This window comes from Miniopterus natalensis, chromosome 2 (genome assembly GCF_054644295.1).
Source record: "Miniopterus natalensis isolate mMinNat1 chromosome 2, mMinNat1.hap1, whole genome shotgun sequence".
NCBI classification, from domain to species: Eukaryota; Metazoa; Chordata; class Mammalia; order Chiroptera; family Miniopteridae; genus Miniopterus; species Miniopterus natalensis.
Window position 1 is genome coordinate 105,663,853 of NC_142082.1, and position 24,428 is coordinate 105,688,280.

Below are 24,428 nucleotides of genomic sequence, written 5' to 3' on the forward strand. Positions count from 1 at the left end.
CCCCCAAACAAAACAAAACAAAACAAAAAAGGTTAATAGGACAGAAAAAAATAGAAAGTTTAGCATTCAAGAATGGCTTTTTTAGTGGTCCCTGATTCTTCACCCTGTCTTTATAATAATGGATACTGCCACTCTAGTCAACTCTGCCCGCAGTTTCTGGGAGATGACATTTTTCTCAGATTTCAGAAAATAGACTCATTACAGACAAGGGCCATTTCTAAAAGTAAACATCAACAGAGTCTAAGTTCATGCTCCAGACCAAATACTTTGGACTTCAGGCTCTTCAGTTCTCCTTGAATCTTATGTGCCCGTCTATTGCTGTCACGAACCTCACACAAAATGGCAAGATCCTGGTTTCCCCGGGCATTAAATGTTGCCTAGAGATTTGAAAAAAACAAAACCAAACCGAATAAATGATTACAGCATATGCCAGAGGAAAGAAATCAGTCACAAAGACCAGGCTATGCTGGCTCCTTTTTATGAGACATTTGGTACATAAGGTAAATCCAATCCTTAGTTTTAGTGACTAAAAGATAGTAATGTAGAGTCAAATTAAAGCAGAAAAGGCACGAGACACTCTGCTTTCCCATAGAACAGTAAAGGAGCCTCAAGATAGAGATTAAGAAACAACAATGAGCAAAGAGAACAACAAAAACATCACTGGTAAATTTGCCAAAGAAATTACCTCTTCTTTTTTTTTTTTTATCTTTAAGGGAGGATATTTTTTTCCATTGCTTTTGAGAGAAAGTGGAAGGGAGAAGAGAGAGAAACATTGATGTGAAAGAGACACATCAATTGGTGGCCTCCCACACGTGCCCCAACCAGGGTGTTTGGACGGACCCTGTAACTGAGGTACGAGCCCATGGCTGGAACTGAACCCGGGATGCTTCAGTCCACAGGCTAATGCTCTCGCCACTGAGCCAAACCGGCTAGCGCGTACCTCTTCTTTTTTACAATCAACTTTGGAACATAGTGATCGTTTAGGGTATGTAGACAACTGGTTAAATCTCTGTAAGTAGGCTTTTGAGGCAACTTTGTTTCTACAAAAAGCTGTGTCTGGTAGGGAAAAATTACTTTGTTACTCAATTATTTACTTTCCCTATTTGTAAAAAAAACAGTTCTTTTAATCTACTAAATTGGGAGGGATGAAAATTTCTGTTAAATTTAGTTTAGAGAAAAGTATAATGATGCAGTCATTCAATTATTTCAACCTATTTTTGTCTTCCCTCTAGCATGTACTTGTTAAATCAGTTTTAGTGAGACTTAAAGGGTGCTGATCCATTAGTACCTACCTCAGGGAAACAGCACATCTTCCTTCTGAGGAGCCCTCACAACCATGTGTTCTCATCTGTATCCCTTTCCTCCCTTTTAGTAATTCAGGATCAGCAATTACCTTATAGAGCATTTGTTCCAAGTCTTTCAGTTTCTGCCGGAGAACCTTAATATCTGTCTTAAAGCCTTCTACTTCCAAGATACGCCGATTCTCCAAGGCCTCATAGCGTTTTCTCATTACCTGTAAACGCTTCCCCATCTTGTTAGAGCGATCCTAAATACAGGGAAATGGGGAGGCATATGAAAATGAGGGAAGCATTTCCTGAGCCATCTGACTTTCCACATAAGTGGCAGAGAATTTTGTACCTTGAAGATCTCTCTCCTCATTCCCTCTTCCTCACGAATTCGGGCAAGTTCTTCTTCCAGGGAAATGCACTGCTCTTGGTACATGTTGGACAGCTTTTTCTCTTGTATTAACTTATCTTTTAGGGACTGCAGGGAAAAACAACAGCACTCAGTTCTATAACTTAGGTAATTCAAACAGCACTTAGGTAAAGAAAGGAAGGAATGAAAGGATTTCCAGTACAAATGAGTTCAGTAACAAGACAGTAAGGAACTTTGGAGAACGTCTGAAAGAGGATTGTCTTAGCCTTTTTCTAAAGTGTACACAGTAGAAATCCTTTAAAATAAAACAAATATTTTTGGCTCTGTGAAGAGTAGATAATGAAGTTCAGAACTGTCCCAAGTAAAGCAGAGTAATATAGCCGGGCCCTAGCCAGTTTTGCTCAGTGGTTAGAGTGTCGGCCCTCAGACTGAAGGGTCGTGGGTTTGATTCCAGTCAAGGGCATATACCTGGGGTGCAGGTTCAACCCCTGCCCTAGTCACGGCCCACATGGGAGGCAACCAATCAATGTGTCGCTCTCAAATCGATGTTTCTCTTTTCTTCCTTCCCTCCCTCCCTCCCTCAAGTCAATGGAGCCTGGCGGGCGTGGCTCAGAGGTTGAGCATTGACCTAGGATCCAGGAGATCACGGTTAGATTCCTGGTCAGAGCACATGCCCAGGTTGCAGGCTCGATCCCCAGTAGGGGGCGTGCAGTAGGCAGCTAATCAATGACTCATCATTGATGTTTCTATCTCTCTCTCTCCCTCCCTTCCTCTCTCTGAAATCAATAAAGACTACACAAATAAATACATAAATAAATAAATAACAATGGAAAGGTATTCTCTGGTGAGGATTACAAAAAAAAAATAAGAATAACAAAGAACAACTGTTGCTGTGCCAGCTTGGCTCAGCAGTTGGGCATTGACTTTGATCCAGGAGATGGAGATTTGATTTCCAGTCAGGGCACATGCTCGGGTTTCGGGCTCAGTCCCCAGCAGGGGGCATGCAGGAGGCAGCTGATAAATGACTCTCATCATTGATGTTTCTCTTTCCCCCTCTCCCTTCCTCTCTCTGAAATCAATAAAAGAATATTTAAAAAAACAAAAACAAAAAATTATTGAATGAAATGAATCAACTGATTGATTGATCGATTAATCAATTGATAAATGAATCAATCAATCGTTTCATTTTCTAAATCTACAAACATTGTAAAGATGAGCTATTCTTTGAAACCTGTTTCTTGAGGTTGTTGCTACATCAGCTTCCTGGATGAATGGATCTTGTATGATAATTCTTAGGTTCTTTGGAATTCTCTGAGTTCTTTCAAATTCTTGCAGAAAAAACAAGAAAGAATTTCTGTAAATACACAGAAATTACCTTAATATATTCATTTTGTTTACGATGACTCTCATGAACAACTGGCCAAACTTTTCCAATTTTATCTTCTTTCTTCTTACACTGTACCCTGTATTGCTTAATCTTTGACATCAACTGATCCTTTTCAAGCATCCACGACTTCTCCTTATTTTGGTTTTCAAATCTGAGTTGCAAAAAGTCTTTGGTGCTCTCATAGAGCAATTCTTGGGTGTGATGGAGACTATGAAAGAAAGTACAAATGTGGACATGAAGATGCTTATGCAGCACACACGACAGTTATGTCAAACAAAAGAAAGACATAGGTTCTTTAAAAATTGTACAATATAAAAATTCTGTAAAATATTATTAGCAGTTTTTTAAAAATGCTTAATCTGATCACTGGCAACCCAATGTGTTTTACTGGATAAAATGTAATGTACCTACCCATGCTCACTGTTTCACAGGCTGGTCTTTACAGATATTTTGCCAAGTGCTAATTTCATATTATACAATTATTAGGACTACAGAAATATTTACAGATAGCCTGCATAAGTATGGACTATTCCCAGGCACTAGACTTTACAATAAAGAAGTAACTCATGGTGTTCTGAGGGTTAATACAAACTCTAAAATGTCAAGAACAGCTTTATATTTGTTTATGCTGTGCTCTACATGTAAACTGCCCAATATCAAATCTTGTCTTGTTTTCAAGATCAGTTAACTTCCTCTATGCAGTCATCTCGACAGCTTCAGGCCATTTAATTTCTCCATTGTCTGACATTCCTTATCAGTTTAAGTTTAGTGTCTTGTGTTATAATTCAACTTGTTTATAAACTCTCATGTTTTAACTCTCATGTCAATATGCATGTTTTCCAACCTGAATGAAAGCATATACTATTTATCATATATATTTTTGCCCTGCTACCACCAAACTGTCTAGAACAGTAGCAACTAATAGACATACACAAGGTACTAAATAGATTCCTGCTGACTCCTGAGATTTAGAAATAGAAAAATGATGTTTGTATCTTTAACAAAGAATATTCCTAGAAGTAAGCAACCCATCAATTTAATACCAACACCTAGAAAAATACTGTATCAAATAATCAAACTATTTGCAAAGAGTATTAAATATTGTGAGGTAGTCACTATAAATTTCCGCTGAACAATAATGTCAGATCCACTTAGCTCTTTTCATGAGAAAAATGATAGCATAATGCCAGTCACAAAGTAGAGGAACTGTCAGCAAATTGAAAAATGTGTGTGTGCGTGTGCGTGTGTGTGTGTAAAGGGAGACTGATTCAGTTACCACAAGCTTACCTCTTGCTTTCAATGAGTTATTTTATTCTATCTTACATTATGTTCTCAATTACAAACTGGGAAAGTATGGTCTTGTTAATGTACAAATGGTTTGAAAGTGACACCCAAAGGGCAGTCATCAATGGCCTTGGATTTCATGACATTTAATATCCTTAGGATGACATAATGGAAGGAACTGATCATGTGCTCAGATATGCAGATGATGCTAAACTAGGATGGTTATTAATATTCTGGAAGACAGATATAAAATTACAAATTACTATGACAAGTAAAAATACTGTTCCCTTAAAAACAATTAAAATCCAATGAAAAGCAAAGGTGCTATTATGCATAAGCACAAAATACCTAAAATAAGGCATTTTCTAGCCTGCATTGGTCAGAAATCTTAATTTGAGTATCACATCCAACTTTAATCACATTTTAAAATGGAGGAAGAGACACTAGAAAAGTTTGAGAAGACAATAAAAAAACAATGAAGGGATAAAGAATATAACATGAAAAAATATTTTAAAATGTAGGATGTTTAACATAGAAAAGAGATAGTTAGAAGCAACTTGATAAGCATCACCAAATATTCAACAGATGTTTATTGTGTGCCTATTATGCACACAGGGCAAGACCCTGCAGGAACAAAGGCATAATTACAATAGGTGATAAGTGTCATCACAGAAGCATGCTAATCATTAAGGGAATGTGGAGGAGGAAAATTTTAATTCTGCCTGGGGAAGTCTTCAGAGGAGTAACACTGCATAGCAAGATACCTGCCACATAGCGAGTGTTCCATAAACAACAGATATTATTAGTTAGGCTGAAGAACAAAGTGAACTACAGCAATAGAAAAGGAAGTGAGACTGAAAGGTTAATTTAGTGCCAGATGAAGTTCCTAATAATTTATGCTAAGGTATCAGGGTTTTATCGTAAGATAAACAGGGAACTATCAAATGTTTTTAAGCACTTGATAAGGCCTAATGGAGGAGCTACTAGTAACAGTGAGGAAGACGACAGAATGAATACAAAGGAATCAGTGATAGGAAGAACACTCAGGCTACTGCAACAACTTAAACAAGAACATAACTTACAAAAGCAGTGAGTACAGAGAGTATGGAAAGCCATATCTTCCCAGATTCATGAAGGGCCAAACAGAAGAAAAGGGTCCTACTGTATTGAGTCAGTTAACCTATCAGTGGATAAAAGAACATTTCTTAATCGCTAAGATCAAGCAGGAGCACTCAAATGGGTTAAACGAAGCATGTCAAATACCTACCAGCTCTTCAAGAAAAGAATCAACAGCATTCCTGGAAAAGTCCAGATACTACCTACCTAGAGGCAGGGGTGTCTGATACTTTTAGCAGCATAGTGTACAGGACTTAATTTTAAGCCACTCAAAAAAATTTTAAATCTGTTAGGTGCAGCTTTTTTGAACACTCACTTTTTCATAAGTTCTTTGATTTTGTCCTGATTTCTTTGGTGATGAACTTGTATTTCTTCAATGCGGATCCGTCTATCCTCCATGAGCCCTTCAACTTGCTCTTTAGAAAGCTTCGTCTGTTCTTCCAGCTGAGCCTGCAGGGCTTCCACCTAGACAGGCAGAAAGGGTGAGGTATCCACTCCTGCCCTGCTTCCTCTTTTTCCTTATCTCTAAAAGTTAGCCTTTCTCCAGAAAAATTAAAAAACAAAAAACAAAGAACACACAAAAAACACAAAAAGCCCTGGCTGGTGTCTCAGTGGTTCGAGCATCCGCCTATGCACTCAAGGGTCAAGGGTTCGATTCCCCGTCAGGGGCACATACCTGGGTTGCAGGTTTCATCTCTGGTCGGGTAAGGGTGCATGCAGGAGGCAACCAATCTACATGTCTCTCCCACATTGATGTTTCTCTGTCTCCCCCTCCCTCCCACTCTCTCTAAAAAAAGAAAATCAATGGAAAAAAATATCCTCTGGTGAGGATTCACATACAAAAAAACAAAAACCACAAACAAACAAAAAAAACAAAAGCAGGGCACCAAGATAAAAGAAGAAGAGCCTCAATGGACGCTCCTCTTCTTTAGTGACTTATAAATGCGGTTAGGCTACACACAGAGCAAAGCATCTGTATTATACAGAGAAAGTGAGAAAACCCAGTTTCCCCTACCCTGATTCTCACCTCTTCACTATCTCCCTTCTTAAACTTTTAGCACTGTCTCCTTTTAAACTCCCTAGTTGCACAGAAATAGAATGATTCTTTTCTTCGTTTTTTCATTTAAAAAGTGAAGCAAAATGAATACAATGTAATTTCCTTCTCTGAGTCTGGCTGTCATGACTACAAATGGAGATACAGTACTGGCCAAAGACAAAAATGTCATTTAAATCAACAGAGTCCCCCTGATAATGACGGAAGCTTGAGTGAATCTAGATGAAAAATCATGGTTACAAATGACAGACTATTACCAGGTGATAAGAGGATAATCCATTACTTTCCTAGACTTAGAAAACATGCACTAAATAAACTGATGTTCCCCCAAAGGCTGATCTACCAGCACAGACAACTGCAACTCTTTGTGTATCCCCCAGGCAACCACAAAAGGAATTCTTATTGTAAGATGGTTTTGTTGAGTAGAGCTTAGCATATAAGCTGAGTGAAATGAAGGTTCAGAATAGCATCTCTAGAATGGTTAACACAGAATAATGGTTTTAAAATAAAAGCTTTTGTAAAGTAGAAATAACCTCAATTTCATTAATCACATGATGCCTAAATGTAACATGTATACAAGGAGATACTTGCATGGCACGCAGAGCTAAGCTCATGGGCAGAAACTGTTCTGGTCTGCCAAAGTAAGTTCTTTACCTGCAGGATAAGTGTTTGTATGTCTCTTTGGTACTGCTCAGAACTTTCTTCCTTCTCTCTCATTGCTGGTTTTCTTTTGCTTACTTTAGAATCTAAAATAGAGAACAAAAGTAATAAGGACCTTTATTTAGCTTTTTGCTATTTGAGCATCAGCATTACCTTTGCATAGGAGTTCAGTTTCATTTACCTAAAAGAGAAGGAAATGGAGAAAAAGCAAAACATACAATAACTTTAGTGCTTAATTTTTCAAATAGGAATCAAGGGAACTCTGCTAGGATGTCACCTGAATAATAATATCCATCTTTCTGAAGAATAAACTACTAAATTTTCCTTCGACATGTCTATTTTCTTTGTAAAATCTTATTTAATCAGAAAGGGTAAGGAATAAAAAAAAAATCTGAACATTTTGATTATGATGTATCACCCAGCTTGTAAAAGACAAAAATTACTGTTAAAATAAGCAACACTAAAATTAAAGAAGCTTATGCTCAGAGAGTAGATCTTAAAAGTCCTCAGAATAATAATAAAAATTAGTAACTGTGTGTGGTAATGTTAACTACTTACTGTGGTGATCATTTTGTAATATATACAAATATCAAACCATTATGTTGTACACTTGAAACTAATATAATGTTATATTGTCAGTTATCAATAAAAAAAGAAAGAAAATTAAGATTTCCATTAAAAAAGAAAAAGATAAGATGACTGAAGCTTAGAGAGGCTAAGTAATATTCTGTGCTTTTAGGAGTTGTCTAAGTCTGTTTTACGACTTATCACAGTAAGCATGCTAATTACATATTCTTTATTTCTACTCTATTAAAACATCATGGACCCCTGGCTGGGTAGCTCAGTTGGAGTGTCATCCCGATACACCAAGGTTGCAGGTTCAATCCCCAGTCAGAGCACATACAAGAAGCAACCAATGAATGCATGAATAAGTGGACCAACAAATCAATGTTTCTTTCTCTCTCTTTCTCTCTCTCTCTCTCCCCCTTGTCTCCCCAAAATCAATCAATAAAACAAACAAAATAACTAACTAACTAAATAAACAAACACCATGGAAAGGTAAAAAAACTACAAACCAAAACACAACCTCAGTAAGATCTCAGCTTACCAGGGGCATCATTATGAACACTATCATTGTATAGTAGGAAAAAATTCCTATTTGCACTGTGTTTTTTAGTTTTGCACCAATGAGAACGTATAATATGGTTGGTACCTGCTCTGAAAGCTGATGATTCATTCTGTTCACATATATCTACAGCCTGGATAGTCTTTTGGAGAATGCTGACCTGAAAAAGCAAAAAGAAGGTATAGAAATAGCCTTCCTATATATGTAATGTTTCACTTTTGAGCTTTAGTGCCACAGATCAACACTATTCATAAATTAAATTGGTCAAAATTGATATATTCATATAAGAATGTCAAACATATGACCAAAGTAGACAAAGTAACAAACTGGATAAAACCCAGTGTTGGTGATATAAACTAAAAACAGACAAACAAAATCTTCAGGGTAATTTAGTAATATCTGCTTTTAAAAAAAGTGGTCTTGCCCTGTCAGTTTGGTTCGGTGGCTAGAGTGTCAGCCCTAGGACTGAAGGGACTCAGGTTTGATTCTGGTCAAGGGCATGTACCTTGGTTGCAGGCTCGATCCCCAGCCCCGTTCAGGGCATGTGTGGGAGGCAACCAATTGGTGTTTCTCTCTCTCTCCGCTTCCACTCTCTCTGAAAAAGCAATGGAAAAAAAAAATCCTCCGGTGAGGAAAATAAATAAATAAATAAATAAATAGGTCTTTGACAAGGGCCTTTAGGAAAGTAATAAAAACACAGAAGTATACATATATAGATATGTATAAAGATGCTCACTGGGGTACTGTTTTGAGAAGTAAAAAAATGTAAATAATATATACTCATATATTCCTATATGAATGGAAAAACAGCTTTATCTCTGGGATATATATATCATGTGAAACTGCCACTTTTATGAGATACAGATGTCTGTGTGTTTGTTTTTAATAAAGACTATGCATTATTTTTGTAATCAGTATAAACAAAGATTAATAAAGAAACTTGAGTATTGAAACTTAAGTCTGATCCCAACTTTCCTCTCTAATCTCATTCAAAACATTTATTCCTCTGTGCTTTAGATTTCCAAGTAGTGAAATGGGTAAACAATGCTACTTCCCAAGAATTTTGAAGAAAAAGAATAAAATCATAAAGCATTTTATAATTATAGAAAATGCTCTGAGAACTTAGGTAGATATGGGAGTATGATAACTAATTCTCATTCTAAATTCTTTAGCAAGCACCAAAATGGCTCTGATTATGGACCTGAGACTGTACTTTGTAAAAGCCACGTTTACCATGCTCTCTATACCAAAGATTACTTACTTTGTTGGGGGGCTCCTTAAAAAAATAGGTCACTTCTCCAGTGTCTGTTCCCACAAGAGCCAAGAGATTCTGAATCTTTTTCTTGTCTTCTAGTTCCCTGTAATTCTCATAGAGAGTAAGCACACATTATGTCCAGAGTAAGTAAATTTTTGTTTAAAGGATCTCCCTCTTACTTTTTAAAAAAATGGTAACCTCAAATTAAAATTGAATAGGATTTATCTAGACCTCAGCACTAATTTTGAAAACATCAGGTACATATATTTAGGAATTCAGAGAGAAGGGGTCTGAAACTAATTTCTTAGTTGGTTCTAGAAAAACACTGTAGTGGGTGGTAGGGTACACTGCTTAGGTTCTCCTCATCCAAAATGATAGGTTCATTCTCTCAACTATCAGTAGCATTGCAGGCTGATGGCTCACAGCTGAATCTCTCTCCAGAACTGACATCAGTCAAGGGGAACTGCCTTAGCCAAGGGACAGCCTGTACCGAGTGTCTGGTTATGGAGGGTTACAAAAGCCCAATCCTCTTGTCGCAACTTTATGGCACTTTGTGGCACTGGCTGAGTCTGGCTGTAAATGAATCACAGTTCAACTTCTGCCTAATCAGACTTTCCTTATTCCCTCATAAGTAGTTATTCCTGAAAACACTCCCCAATAAACCTCCTGCAAGTACATTTCATTGCAGTTTGTTTTCCACGGAACCCAACCTAAGACAGTTTATATCAGATATGGACCAAGGAAGCAAACTCTAAAATGAGATTTCAGAGCCAGTGATATGGAGATGATTTATAGAACATAATATTAGCAGTAAGACAGATGGGGTTAACAGGGTATAGCTTAAACAATTAAAATAAATCAAAGAGGGAGGAAGGCCCCTATGTAAAATCACAATCTCTGACTCAATTTTCCACACCTCAGCCAGTTTTGAAACCTAGAGATTATTACCTGAAGGAAGAACTGGGTCTCCCAGGAGGTAGGGCCTGGTGACACCACAGCAAGTGTACATGGTAATGATACCCCTGGTCCTTCCCCAAAGGGTCTATGGCCATTTATTCAAGTAACTGTACAATGGGGAAAAAGAAATACCCAAGCATTTCAAAGACTGCTAGATATATGGTCTGAGCTGACATTGATACCTGGTGACTTGAAGCATTATCATGGCACTGGGGCATATGGGAATCATGTAATAAATGGAATTTTGGTCCAGGTCCAGCATACTTCTGTCTTTCTCTATGACCATGTTAACTTTTCTGCTCTCTATCAAATCAGTCTGAAGCGACCAGGATCTGGCCATTCTACAGATTACATTAGTTCACTATTGGTGATATGATATTAAATCAAACTGGACAAGAAATGGCAAGAGCATTAGGACCCATGGTAAGATATATGGGGTCCAGAGAGTTTGAGGTAAACCTTACAAAGCACATCAGTGAAGTTTTAGGGGTCTGTTCTAGGCATGCCAGAAAATTCCCTTCAAAGTAAAGGACAAATTATTGCACCTCACACCTACCATCACCAAGAAGGAAGCATAATGCTGGGAAGGACTCTTCAGGTTCTGGAGACAACATATTCTATACTTTCAAATACTGCTCTGACCCATATATCAAGTGATATGGAAGATGAGCTTTCAGTTGAAAAGAAGTTCTGCATTAGGTCAAAGCTAAAACTATTAAGGAGATTGAATGAGTAATCAAAACCCTGACAAACAAAAACCCTAGAACTGATGGCTTCACTGGCGAATTATGCCAAACATTTAAAGGTCTAACACCAATCATTCTCAAACTTTTCTAAAGACTGAAAAAGAGACATTTCCTAACTCATTCTATGAGGGCAGCATACAATGTAAGAAAAGAAAACTACTACTGACCAACATCCCTTATGAACATCGATGTAAAAATTCTCAACAAAATACTGGCAAAACATATTCAGCAGCATACTAAAATAATCATACACCACGATTAAGTGCAATTTACTCCTGGAATGAAAGCACAGTTCAACATAAATATTAATCAATGCAATACACCACATTAACAGAATGAAAGGGGAAAAATATACAATCATCAATTGATACAAAAAGTACATTTGATAACATTCAACACCCTTAAACAAGCTAGAAAACAATCTCTGTAAAATAAAAGCCCTGTATGAAAAACCCACAGCAAACATCATACCCAATGGTGAAACACTGAAAGTTTCCTCTAAGATCAAGAACAAGACAAGGATGCCCACTTTTGCAACTTCTATTTAACATAGTATTGGAAGTGCCAGCCAGAGGAAGTAAGCAAGAAAAAGAAAAGATACGCAGACTGAAAAAGGAGACGTACGATTATCTTTGTTCACAGATGACATGATCAAAAATGTAGAAAACCCTAAGATATCTAGAAAACCCTAAGGGTTCCACCAAAAAAATCAAACAAAACAAAACCCAAAACACAACTCTTAGAACTGGTAAGTGAATTCAGCAAAGTAGGAAAACACAAATTCAACATACAGAAATCATTGCATTTCTATATACTAACAATAAAGAATTCAATTTATAATAGCATCAAAAAGAACAAAATACTCAGGAATTAACTTAAGTGAAAGTCTTCTATACCAAAAACACTGCTGAAAGGAACTGAAGAACACAAATAAATAGAGAGACATCAATGTCCATGGATAGGAAGATTTAATATTAAGATGTCAATATCACCCAAAGCAACCTACAGACTCAATGCAATTCCTATCAATATCCCAATGACACTTTTTGCAAAAATAAAAAAATCCACACTAAAATTCATATTAAATCTCAGGAGACTCCAAATAGTCAAAACAATCTTGAAAAAAGAACAAAGTTAGAAAACTCACACTTCTTGATTTCAAAACTTACTATAAAGCTACAATAATCAAAACAGTGTGGTACTGGCATAATGACAGACATATAGACCAATAAAACAAAGAGCTCAGAAATAAGTCCCACATATATGGCCAAATGATTTTCAACTTAGATGGGGAAAAGAATATTTTCAACAAATGGTGCTGGGAAAACTGGATATCCATATGCAAAAGAATGAAGTTGCACTCTTATCAAACAACACGTACACAAAGTAATTCAAAATTGATCATAGACTGAAATGTAAGAGCTAAAATTGCAAAACTCTTAGAAGAAAAAATAGTGACACTGGAGGCAATGATTCCTTGAATATGATACCAAAAGCAACAAAAGGAAAAATATACAAATTGAACTATATGGAAATTAAAACTTGTGCATCAAAGAACACTATCAACAGAGTAAAATGACAACTCTCAGAATGGGAGAAAACATTTGCAAATCACTCATCTCATAAGGGATTAATATCCAAAATGTATTTAAAAACTCTTAAAATTAAACAACAATAAAACAAACAATCCAATTCAAAAATAGTCAAAGGACTTAAATAGACATTTCTATAAAGAAGATATATGAATGACAAGCATATGAAAAATGTTCAATATCACTAATTAGGGCAATGCAAATCAAAATCACGAGATACTGCTTCACACCCACTATGATGGCTATTATTTTAAAAAATAGAAAACAAGTGTTGATGTGCATATGAAGGAAGTGAAACCCTTGTGTATTGCTGGTAGGAATGTAAAATGGCACAGCCAGTATGGAAAACAGTATTGTGGTGCCTCAAAAAAATTAAACACAGAAATAGCATTTGATCCAGCAATTCCACTTCTGGGTATTTACCCAAAGAAACCCAAAACACTAAATAGAAAAGACATATACATCGGTATATTCATTGCAGCATTATTTATGATAGCCAAGATATGGAAGCAACCCAAGTGTCCATCAATAGATGAATGGATAAAGTGGTACAGATATACAATGGAATATGACTCAGCCATAAAAAACAATGAAATCTTGCCATCTGCAACAACATGGATGGACCTAGAGGGTACTGTGCTTAGTGAAATAAATCATACGGAGAAAGAGAAATCCATATGATTTCACTTATATGTGGAACCTAAAGAATAAAATAAACAAGCAGAACAGAAACAGACTCATAGATTAGAGAATATTTTGATGGTTGCCAGATAGGAGGGAGTTTGAAAGGTGGGTGAAAAACGTAAAGGGATTAAGTAGTACAAATTGGTAGTTACAGATCAGTGATGAGATGTGTATATAGTACAGGGAATATAGTCAATAATATTGTAAAAAGTGTGTATGGTGCCAGGTAGGGAATAGTTTTATTGGGGTGATCACTTCATAAGTTATATGAATGTCTAATCACTGGGTTGTACACATGAAACTAATATGACAGTGTACATCAACTGTAATTAACAAATAAAAAATTATTTTAAAAAAAAAGTGTACTATAGTAGATGATGTGGAACACAGCTGTCCCTTAGCTGTTGAGTCCTTCTCCAGGAACTGCCTTTGGCTGAAGAGGGCTGCCTCTCTCAAGGTTATACCCCCTCCCTGGCGGCAGCCTACATCAACTGACCAATCACTGTGTAGGTACAAAAGTCTGACTACTTTGCCTCTGAAAGGTTGTTCCAGTCTCAGAGCTCCCTACAGGGATGGCTAAAGCTTCTGTTACCACTGTGTCACAGTCCAAATTCTTCCCTGCTCAAGTCTCCTCATAGATGTTATTGAGAGCCTCCCTACTAACCATCCTGCAGGCAAAATCTCCATCTCAGCCTTTTTCCTGGGAAATACAACCTAAGAGAATTACCACAGAGAATCTTATCTTAATTTAGATATATAACTCCCACATTTCCCTTCTCCTACTTGGTACCTGATTCTCAGCCGGTCATTTTCTGAGTAGAGACGCAAAACATGTTCCCGTTCCTGGAAGAGGCAGACTTGCATATCACTTAGAGCTTTCTGCAATTCAGCAATCTCTTCCTCCCTCTGCTGCAAATCCCATTCTAGTTTGTGCTAAAAAAAGAAAAACTAGCTGAAAAGATCTCTCTTATTGGGTATGGAAAGTGAGTTTTTGTAGAAATATTACAATGTGAATGGTTACTCCAATACAGACTTCAAATGACAATAAGTTGTATATAGACTTGAGTTTAAAAGCTACAGGGTGTGTATGATGTTTGCATATAATGTTAAAGCTCTTATATCTTCCTTTTACAGATTATAGAATCCAGAATGCCAGATGATTCATCTGTTCTATTCACAATTTTTAAAAAATGCCTTCTATTCAATAAGCATTATGAAATTTTAGAACACAAAGAAGAAAAGGTATTTTTCCTGCCTAGAGCAGAGGAATTTTGTGGAGAGACAGACATGTAAACAATTAAAATAAAATAATTATTTAAAGGAGAAATATGTCTGGTAAAATAGTAGAGGGGGAAAGTACAGCAAGAATAAAATCTCTCAAGTCTATTTGGGAAGTCAGAGACCACCATCAAAAAGTTGAAACTTGGCCCTGGCTGGATGGCCAAGTTGGTTGGAGTGTCGCTCCGTACACCAAAAGGTTGCGGGTTCAATTCCCAGTCAGGGCACACACCTTGGTTGTGGGTTCAATGCCTGGTCAGGACTCATACTAGAGGCAATGGATCAATGTTTCTCTCTCTCCCTTCCTGTCTCTTTAAAATCAATAAAAATCATGTCCTTGGGTGAGGATTAAAAAATAAAATTGAAACTTGAAAGATGAAGACGGCTAGAAACAAGATGGGGGTGGGTACTCTCAGGAAAGAGAACAGTAAATACAGAACCATCAAAAAGTCTTAAATGTTTGGACAACTACAAGTATTTCAGTATTAATGGAGTGAAAAGCAAGAGGCAGACTGAAGAGGTATAAGACTGGAGGCTGGGATACTGGTTAAGGAGGATATTGCAATAATGCAGGTAAGCTATAATGAGAGTTTGAACTAGTGGTGAGGCAATATGATGAAGATGTTTGAATGGACTAAGGGATATTTAGGAAGCAGAATCAACAGAACTTACTAAATAATTGAATATAAGAGCTGGGCAGAATTATAGGCAATCATACCATTTAGTAAGATGCAGGGGGCATGCCAGAGGCAGCTGACCCATGACTCTCTCTCATCACTGATGTTTCTATCTCCCTTGCCCTTCCTCTCTCTGAAATTAATAAAAATATATTTAAAAAAAAGAATTACCAAGGCCAAAATGTTGATAGGCCAAGGTTGGCAAACCCTGCTCCAGGAGAGTAGGATTCAGTTATAGCTAGGGTTTTAGCTATGCAAGTAGAGCAAAAGAATAAGCGAGGAGTCATGTGCAGGCAGTACAGCTATTACCAAAGTGAAGCCTGACGGGTTCAGGTTAGAAGGGAAGGACATAATGTCAGAAACTGACATGCAACATTTGGAAAACTGAAAAGTCAAGGAGCCATGGAGGTAATAATAAAGTCAGTTGCACGGGGCTGAAAGAACTAGAAGTATAAGAGGGACCGAGATGTAAGAGTTTAAGATTTTAGAGGTAGAGCAGTTTGGGGGGATTATGGTCCAATGAGGGACTCAAAGGGTAGGTAGCCAGGCTGGGGTAGAAGGGAACTGAAAAATATCGGCTTGTGATACAAGCTGGCACTTCTAGATCTTCTCTCAGTCATGACAACACTTCACCAGAGTCCTAAAAGGGCATGCATCATCTCTTTTTTACCTGGCCTTCACAAACTTCTTTGTATAGCTCCAGTTTCTTCAACAGGTCCTCATTTTCTGACTCACACTCAGCCATCTTCTTTTGATAATATTCCAGAAGCTCCTGAGAAGGGCAGAGAACAGCCAGACGATCTTCAATGGAAGGCAAAGGAGTTGACTCCACTGAATCTGAGAAAGATACTCCCTTCCACCTGGTAGAACCACTGAGGCTACACGCAGCATCATGTTTGGAAAAAGTTGTCGGCCTATGTGAAATTAGAAAGGACATACTCATTAAACTTTCTAAACATTTATAAAACATAATTTCTTAAATAAAAAAGGTTTATGTTCTTAAAGTGCGTATAATTAATGAATTTTTAAAATTCATTTAAAAAAATGGAATATAAAGTAAGACCAGACAGTAACAGTTAGAAAACTTAATACCACAAGACATACACCAACAGTAACAATTATACACTGCTGGTGAACTGTAACTTAGTGAAACTACAGGTAATGAATTGGCAGAATCCAGTAAAATTGCAATTCCTTTTGTTCTAGAGAAACTCATGCACATATGCACAAGGTGACACAGAAGAAAATGTTGATAGTAACATTACGTAAGAGTAAGCATTAGAAAATATAGCCGAGTTACTAACTACACAACCACATCAGATCCTAATCTCTACCATTGGAGACATTTAAATTACACAGAACAAGACCCAACAAGATCTAAGGGTAATCAAAGTTTGGACAAGAAGTGTTTTTAAGCTAAAACAATCAAAGTTAGAAAATAAATGATGCAGAAGTGAAGAAACCCTCATCTGAAAACATCCATTTTAGCAAACTGATTGCAATGTACAAGGTAACAAAACAGACAGCAGAGTGGAGAAACACGATACCAGAAGCCCAGAGTTGTAGTTAATGAAGATTATGGTCAGCACTTTTAATAAGTTAGCATGTATAGGAGAGGTATTAGAATGTACTTTCAGCCCTGGCCAGTTTGGTTCAGTGGTTAGAGCATCTATCTGCAGACTGAAGGGTCTCAGGTTCAATTCTGGCCAAAGGAACGTATCTCGGTTGCAGGCTCATTCCCAGCCCTAGTCAGGGTGAACGCGAGAGGCAACCAATCAATGTGTCTCTCTCACATCGATGTTTCTGTTTCTGTTTCTCTCTCTCCTCCCCCCCCCCACTCTCTCTGCAAAGCAATGGAAAAAATATCCTCAGGTGACAATTTAAAAAAATAAAGTAGTTTCAGCTACCATAAAGGAAAAAATATCTAGTACTGTCTCAATCATTAAAAGCTTGTGAGAACCCTGGCCTGTGTGGCTCATTTGGTTGGGTGTTACCCCATGTACTGAAAGGTTGCTGGTTTTATTCCCAGTCAGGGAACATGCCCAAGTTGTGGGCTTGATCCCCGGTAGGGGGCATGCAGGAGACTGATAATTCACTCACATCGACATTCTCCTCTCTCTCTCCCTCCCTCTCTTCCTAAAAATCAATTAAAAAAATCTAAAAAAAAAAAAGCTTGCAACAGAAATAGTATCTTACTCGATGTTTCATGTTTTCCAAGGCAGTTGCCTTATAACAATTCTAGGGAATAGGCTAGTAGATGAACTAAGAGGTATATCTGCGATTTTGCAGATGAGAGTTGTGGCAGTGAGGATGAGGAAGACGTGTCATGCAGCAAGGTGACAGCAGAATCGGAATTTGAAGTCGCCTGTATATGTTGGTTGTCTCCTCTGAAATCTGGGATGCACCCAACAATGCCCACTCAAACTGTCTGGATTCTGTTATTACCATTTACTATGTCATACTTTTTAATCTGAATTGCATTTAATAGGAATAGAGAAATGAGTCTAATATAGTTCAAATCCAGAGTTTGGAAGTATGCTTCCCAAACCCTTCTAGTTCCTAAGTTAACTTGCACTAAGGCTCCAGAAGTATTGATTTTTTTTTCAAATTAAATTAATTGCGGTGATGTTGGTTCGTCGAAGTCCTGATTCTTTAACAACTCAAAAAATAAGCAAATGTCTTACTTTCTGCAGACAGGGGTACACATCGGGGTAAAGTTCATGCTGTCTTTTTCACACCTGTCAAACACACAAAAATTCAGAATGAGAGGGCAGGATGACAAACCAATACAGAACATACAGACTGGTTCCCTCTCCAACATTTCGTGTGCCAGCCGGTGAGAAGGTGATGTTTTAATATGTAGTACTATTCTTTAAAGTCGTTCTGAATCCTGAAGTTCTATGACTTTTGAATTTTCATAAGGTATTCTCTGTCATTATTTCCAAATAAAATCAGAATGGCATTTAATATTTGGATGGTTAAACACAAAAAGAAAAGGCTCCTTACTATGACGGTTATCTGCAACAATGCAAAAGAAACTTATAATCTTTTTGCTGAAATTATAGGAGAGGGAGATGCAGAAAATTTCTAATAAGCAAGAGATAGTAAGTGGAAGTTAAGGTAGAGGACCCATTATGCTAAATTTAAGATGAATACAAAGCCATTGATATTATCTTTATTTGGTGTGCTGTATCTACTGTTTTATCTTAGAGAAAGAAAAATATCACTTGTAAGTTTTAAAAGGTTCATTCACAATCTCCATTTATTTAGAAAGCTACAGAGGTAGCAGAAGTGAGCCAGCTGGGCTGCATAGGCTCAGGAAACAAGTTACAGAAGCAAAAAAAAAGCCCTTGGAGCTTAGGAAAGAGAAAGGCAAAGGTAACATGACTGGGATGAAGAAGAGGGGGAAGAGAAGACACTGCCTGACCCTGAAAGGGAGAACTGCTGCTTAGATCTTAAATTCCTGTAAACAATCTTATCACAGAGATTTAGGGGAAGAAAAACCTCAGGGAAGGAATACCAAGGTAAAGGAGGGAGAAGAGAAAGAAGAGTGGGAGAGGAAGTTTTTTAAAATTAGTTTTGGGGAAAGCTTTCATATCAAGCACACTTTGTTAATCCATTCTGATTTGAACCAGTCAAAAGACGATGGAGCCCTGGCCAATGTGCCTCAGTTAGTTGAGTGTCATCCTGTGCACCAAAAGGTCTCTGGTTTGATTCCTGATCAGGATACATACCCAGGTTGCAGGTTCGATCCCCAGTCGGGGTGTGGGAGGCAACTGATTGATGTTTCTCTGTCACATTGATGTTTCTCTCCCTCTCCCTCTCTAAAAATTAATAAAAATATATTATTTAAAAGAGACATTGTAATGTTCTGTTCTTGTGTTCTACCTGGCATATGTCTGCTTACAATCTTTAGTCCTTTAGGGAAGATTTTTGTGAAAAAGTGTGAAGAGATAACCACTATTGTTAATTCTATAACCATTTTCCTGCTAGGAACTCTAGAGTGCCTCCTCCCCTAGTCCTTGAAACCCTTTTTTCATTTGGCTTACAGGACACCTCATGCTCCTGGTTCTCCTCCTCCTCACAGGTCATTAATTTTTAGTCACTGCCAGTTCTTCCTTGTCTTTATCTATACTTACTGCCTTGGTGACCCCATGAAGTCTCATGGTTTTCAAGTATACACCTACTTCCAGTCCTTCCTCTGCCCTCCACTTACTCATACATATCTGACCACCTACTTCATATCTCCACTTGGATGTCTAACAGGTCTCACAAGCTTAACAGATCCAAAACCGAGCTCCTGACATATACCTCCTACCACCAAATCTGACCTTTTCTCAGAACTCTACATCCCAGTAAAGACTAACACTATTCCATCAGTTGTTTAGGACAACAATCCTAGAAAAATTTATTCGTCTTACATGCTATACTAAATCAATTAGCAAATACTACTGGCTCTACCACCAACATATCTAAAATCTGACAACCACTCATGTCAATAATGCCCTGGTCCAACCTACTATAATCTCTTGCCCAGATGCTTCCCCTCCATGCCCTGCAGTCTCTTCTCAACAAAGCAGTTAAAGTGATTACTTAAAATATATCAAAACACAAACCTCCTCTGCTCAAAGACCTCCAATAACTTTTCGTTTTATTCAGAGAGCTAAGGTCTTTAAGGCATGTAAGATCTTACATGGGTCCAGCTATCCCATTTCTTCTGTGACCTCATCTATTACTCTCTCCCTTGTTCGTGGTTCCAACAACACTGGCCTTTTTGCTGTTCTTCAGACATGCCAGGTGAACTACATGAGAGCTCCTGCACTTGCAGTTCTCTTCTATGATGCGTTTTTCCCATTTATATATGGCCTGCTCCCTCTCCTTCAGGGTTTGCACGTCGCCTTCTTGGTGAAGTCCTCCTTGACACTCTGGCATTCCCTCACCCACCTTCTGTTTTCATTTCTCCACAACACTTATTACCACCTGACATATTTTATTTATTGACTTCCTACACTGGTATGTGGAAACTCATTAAGGGCAGGCATTTTTATCTATTGTGTTCACTGCTGCACTCCCACTAACTAAAATAGTGCCTGGTTCATAGTAGGAGCTCAGTACATTTATTTTTTTTAAACATGTTTTTATTGATTTTTAGAGAGAGAAAGGAAACAGATAGAGAGACAACCTGGGCATGTGCCCTGAAAGGGAATCAAACCATGACCTCTTGGTTCCTGGGCAGGCGCTCAACCACTGAGCCACATCAGCTGGGTAATACTTTTTGTTTTTATTGTTTTTTTTTGTTTTTAGAGAGAGGGAGAGAAAGAAACATCCATGTAAGAGAGAAACATCAATCAGTTCTATCCCTTATATAGCTTGACCAGGGATCGAACCTGCAATCTGGGTGTGTGCTCTAACCGGGAATCAAACCCACAACTTTTTGGTGTACAGGATGACATTCCAACCAACTGAGCTACCCGGTCAGGACTCTATACATTTTTTAAAATAAATAAATAATTTTAATCCTTAATATGAATTTGACTCTATTCAACATCTTTTTCTTCTACTAGCCAATCTAGCTAAAAAATGTTCCTGCTTTTGTCATTCTATCTGCTTTCTTCTACCAGCCAACCCTTCAAATATGCCATCTCTCTTTTTATTCTCTTCTTTAAAAGATTACTTTCCTTCTTCAAACTCACGTGCTTCTACAAAACTCCAAATTGGGCCAATCTGCCTCTTGTAGAAAACAACCTAGAAAATAAAAATGGTAATTGGGTTGGTATGAGAGGATTACAGGCAACATTTTTTATAAAAGCTTCATTGAGATATAATTCACATTCCATACAATTCAGTTATTTAAAGTGTATGATTCAATGATTAGTATATTCACAGGTAGATCCAATCATCACCAGAGTCAATTGTACAACATTTTTATCAGTTCAAGAAGAAATCCTACATTCTTTAGCCATCACCCTTGTGTTCCATCCCACCCCTGCCTTAAGCAACCACTAATCTACTTTCTGTTTCTATAGACCTTCCTATTATGGACTTACATATGAATGGGATCATACAGTATGTGGTCTTTTGTGACTGGCTTCTTGTACTCAGTATAATGTTTTCAAGATTCATCCATGCTGTAGCATGTGTCAGTACTTCATTCTTTCTATGGCCAAATAACATTCCATTTTATGAATATGGGTGACATTTTAAAGACAAATATCACTGTTCTAAAACTATTTAAGAGTAATTTATAACTTTAAAACAGCCTTCTAACAACCTGCAATCTCTTCTCCCTCAAAGACAGTCTCACTCCTTCTCCTTCCAGACTATTGCACATCTACAAAAAGTTGTCTACACTCACATTTATTTTGTTTTATAATCTCTAACAATCTGACTTCTACTACAACATCTGAACTAAAGTTGCTGTTCTTGGTCAGCGAACATACAAATTAATAAATTCAATTACTCTTTTAGGTTCCCATCTACCATCCAACAAGTCACTCCATGATTTGGATGTTTGTCAATGCTGACCACCCTCTTAAAAAATATTGCTTTGTAGTTGAGAGTGTAGGCTCTGAAATCAAACAGACTTGAGCTTGAGTCAAAGCTTTGTCCCTTATTAGCTGCGTGACTTCAGGCAAGTTATTTAACCTCCCTAAACTTCAGTTACTTCTTAAAGAATAGGGAAAATAGCACATATGTTAAAGGTTAGTGTAAGGATTAAGTGAACTAATGAATTAAAGGGCTGAGCACAGAGTCTGACACATAATAGGTACTCAGTAACTGCAGACTATGTTCTTCCCTTGGTTCAAAAGGTTCTGTCCTCAACTTCCTTTTTTTTTTTCTTAATATATCTTTATTGATTTCAGAGAGAGGAAAAGAGAGGGAGAGAGAGAGATAGAAACATCAATGATGAGAGAGTCATTGATCTGCTGCAGCCCACAACATGAGCATGTGCCCTGACCGGGAATCGAACCCCGGATCGCCTGGATCCTAGGTCAACACTCAACCGCTGAGCCACGCCTGGCCGGGCCTGAGTCACACCCGGCCGGGCTCTCAATTTTCTTTACTATTTCCTCTATCCATTTCTTTGGAAATGTCACTATTTTCACTGCTTTTATGATTACCTCTATCACCAAAACACTACCTGACATAGAGTAACAACTACTTGTTGAATGAACAAATAGATCTCTTTCAATCTCCTGGCTTGAATTTCCAACTACATAATGGACATTTTCACCTATATGTTCCATTGAAGTTTGACATGTTTAACAAAAAGAAAAAAAATCACTCAAGTCACGTATTTTTTTAGCACCTCAAAACTAACACTTTCTAAACCTAACACATCAACTTTTTCATCCAAACATGCTCCTTCTGACTTTCCTATTTTAGATACTAATTCAGCATCTTCCAAGCAACCTGGACTTGAAAATTTAAATTCATTAATTACTACTTCTCTTGACCCTCTCATTCAACCATATAAAAATCATCTATATTTTACCTCGACAATAACCATGCTAATTCAGGATCTCGCTATCCTCTTACCCACTCTACTACAATGACTTCACTATCTACTCACCCCTGGTTTCCCCTGGACTACCTTCTTAAACCTAATAAAATTCATCAGTAGCTCCTCAGAGCCAAATGCATTAAATCAAACTCAGCCTAGAGGTCACTGCTTTCTATCTAAGGACAAACCTATCTCTCCTGCCTTATTTCCCTGTACTCCCCTAACCATACCCTCGGTTTCCAGAAAACTTTCTCACCTCCATGCCTTTGTTTCTCCAACTGGAATATAGCTCCCTCCACTCTCATAACTTACTTAATGAAACCCAGTCTGTATATAAAAACTCAAATACTACCTCCTCCACCTCTTTCCTGAGTCTCTCCATCCAAAATGATCTTACTGCAAAAGAACTGCACTTGTAATTCTCTAAATGTTAACATATTGGAGTTCTTTGTTGCTATCATTTCTCCTATGACAGTGCATGTTCCTTGCAGGTAGAAACTGTGCCTTACTCTTTATTGCATCGCCCTCCGCCCCTCCCCCCAAAAAAGACAACACCCTTGCTTATAAATGACTGCGTTCCACCTAGCTTCTCCTTCTCCTTCTCCGCGATACCCTTGTTTAGGTATATTTTTTTATAGCCGGCCTACCTACAATCAACATTTGTTTAGCACTCTGACATTTATTTTATCTACGCCCACAACTCTGTTAAGTATTTTTTATTATCCCTCAATTTAACAAATGAAATTGAGGCTTAACTAGATTAGCGCGGGGCGAGGGAATACCGCAATCCATCTGCAGGACGAGCTAATTTCCTACTCCTTTTTCAATTCCACCCCGTTCTCGACTCTCTCAGCGCTACAGCTCCCCAAGGCTCCAGCACCCCGAAATCTTTCCCTTTGCATATTTTAACTTTCCTCTTCCGGTCCCCAGCCTTCCTGATGACCCCCCCCCGCCCCCCCCCCCCCCCACACACGCACACTTCAGGCTCACATCCCTCGCTCCCGCACAGCTGCCACAGTGACTTCCCCTCCCCAGGGCTTCCCTCCCCGAGACCCCTAGCCTAGCTCCCTCCTCCGAAACCCGAAACTATACTCACGCGACACTAACGCCGCCGAGTCACGCAACCCAACGGAAAAACAGAAGTTAAATCAGGGAGCGTCGCGGCGCCACTGAGCGTGCACGAATCCGTCCAATAGCCCGCAAGTTTACAAGGACTGCGCACCAATAGCAAGGAGGCACGCCCATTGCCACCCGCCCCCGCTAGCGCCTTACCGGGCAGAGATCGCTGGGAAATGTAGTTTCATTTCTGCACACAGCTCTGGGGGCAGGGCGTAAGGAAGCTGCAACCCAGCTCCACCAGTGTGATGTTTGGGGTCAGAACGAACTAGTTCTGTGCACTCCAAGTTGGTTCTTGCTCAACTACTTTGTTTTCATGAAAAATGATGCAGAAAC

The 24,428-nt window shown here is 38.1% G+C and overlaps 1 protein-coding gene across 4 annotated transcripts; it reads right to left on the minus strand.

The window, feature by feature from the left end:
• Positions 1 to 3: 3 nt before the first annotated feature.
• Positions 4 to 24,147, minus strand: CCDC77 (coiled-coil domain containing 77). 4 transcript variants are annotated; one of them, XM_016224888.2, is made up of 13 exons: positions 24,073 to 24,147; positions 21,166 to 21,217; positions 18,157 to 18,210; positions 16,143 to 16,386; positions 14,308 to 14,450; positions 9,545 to 9,641; positions 8,371 to 8,443; positions 7,152 to 7,243; positions 5,760 to 5,908; positions 3,032 to 3,251; positions 1,639 to 1,764; positions 1,394 to 1,546; positions 4 to 377 (listed from the first exon to the last, which is right to left on the minus strand). In XM_016224888.2, the coding sequence occupies exons 3-13, from the start codon at positions 18,192 to 18,194 to the stop codon at positions 231 to 233; spliced, it is 1,482 nt and encodes a 493-aa protein (XP_016080374.2). In that variant the 5' UTR covers positions 18,195 to 18,210; positions 21,166 to 21,217; positions 24,073 to 24,147; the 3' UTR covers positions 4 to 230. The 4 variants fall into 4 exon arrangements, with proteins under 4 accessions (XP_016080374.2, XP_087670597.1, XP_016080371.2 ...); XM_087814471.1 differs by having other exon boundaries at positions 18,157 to 18,209; positions 21,150 to 21,217; XM_016224885.2 differs by lacking the exon at positions 24,073 to 24,147 and having other exon boundaries at positions 21,166 to 21,286.
• Positions 24,148 to 24,428: the final 281 nt, after the last annotated feature.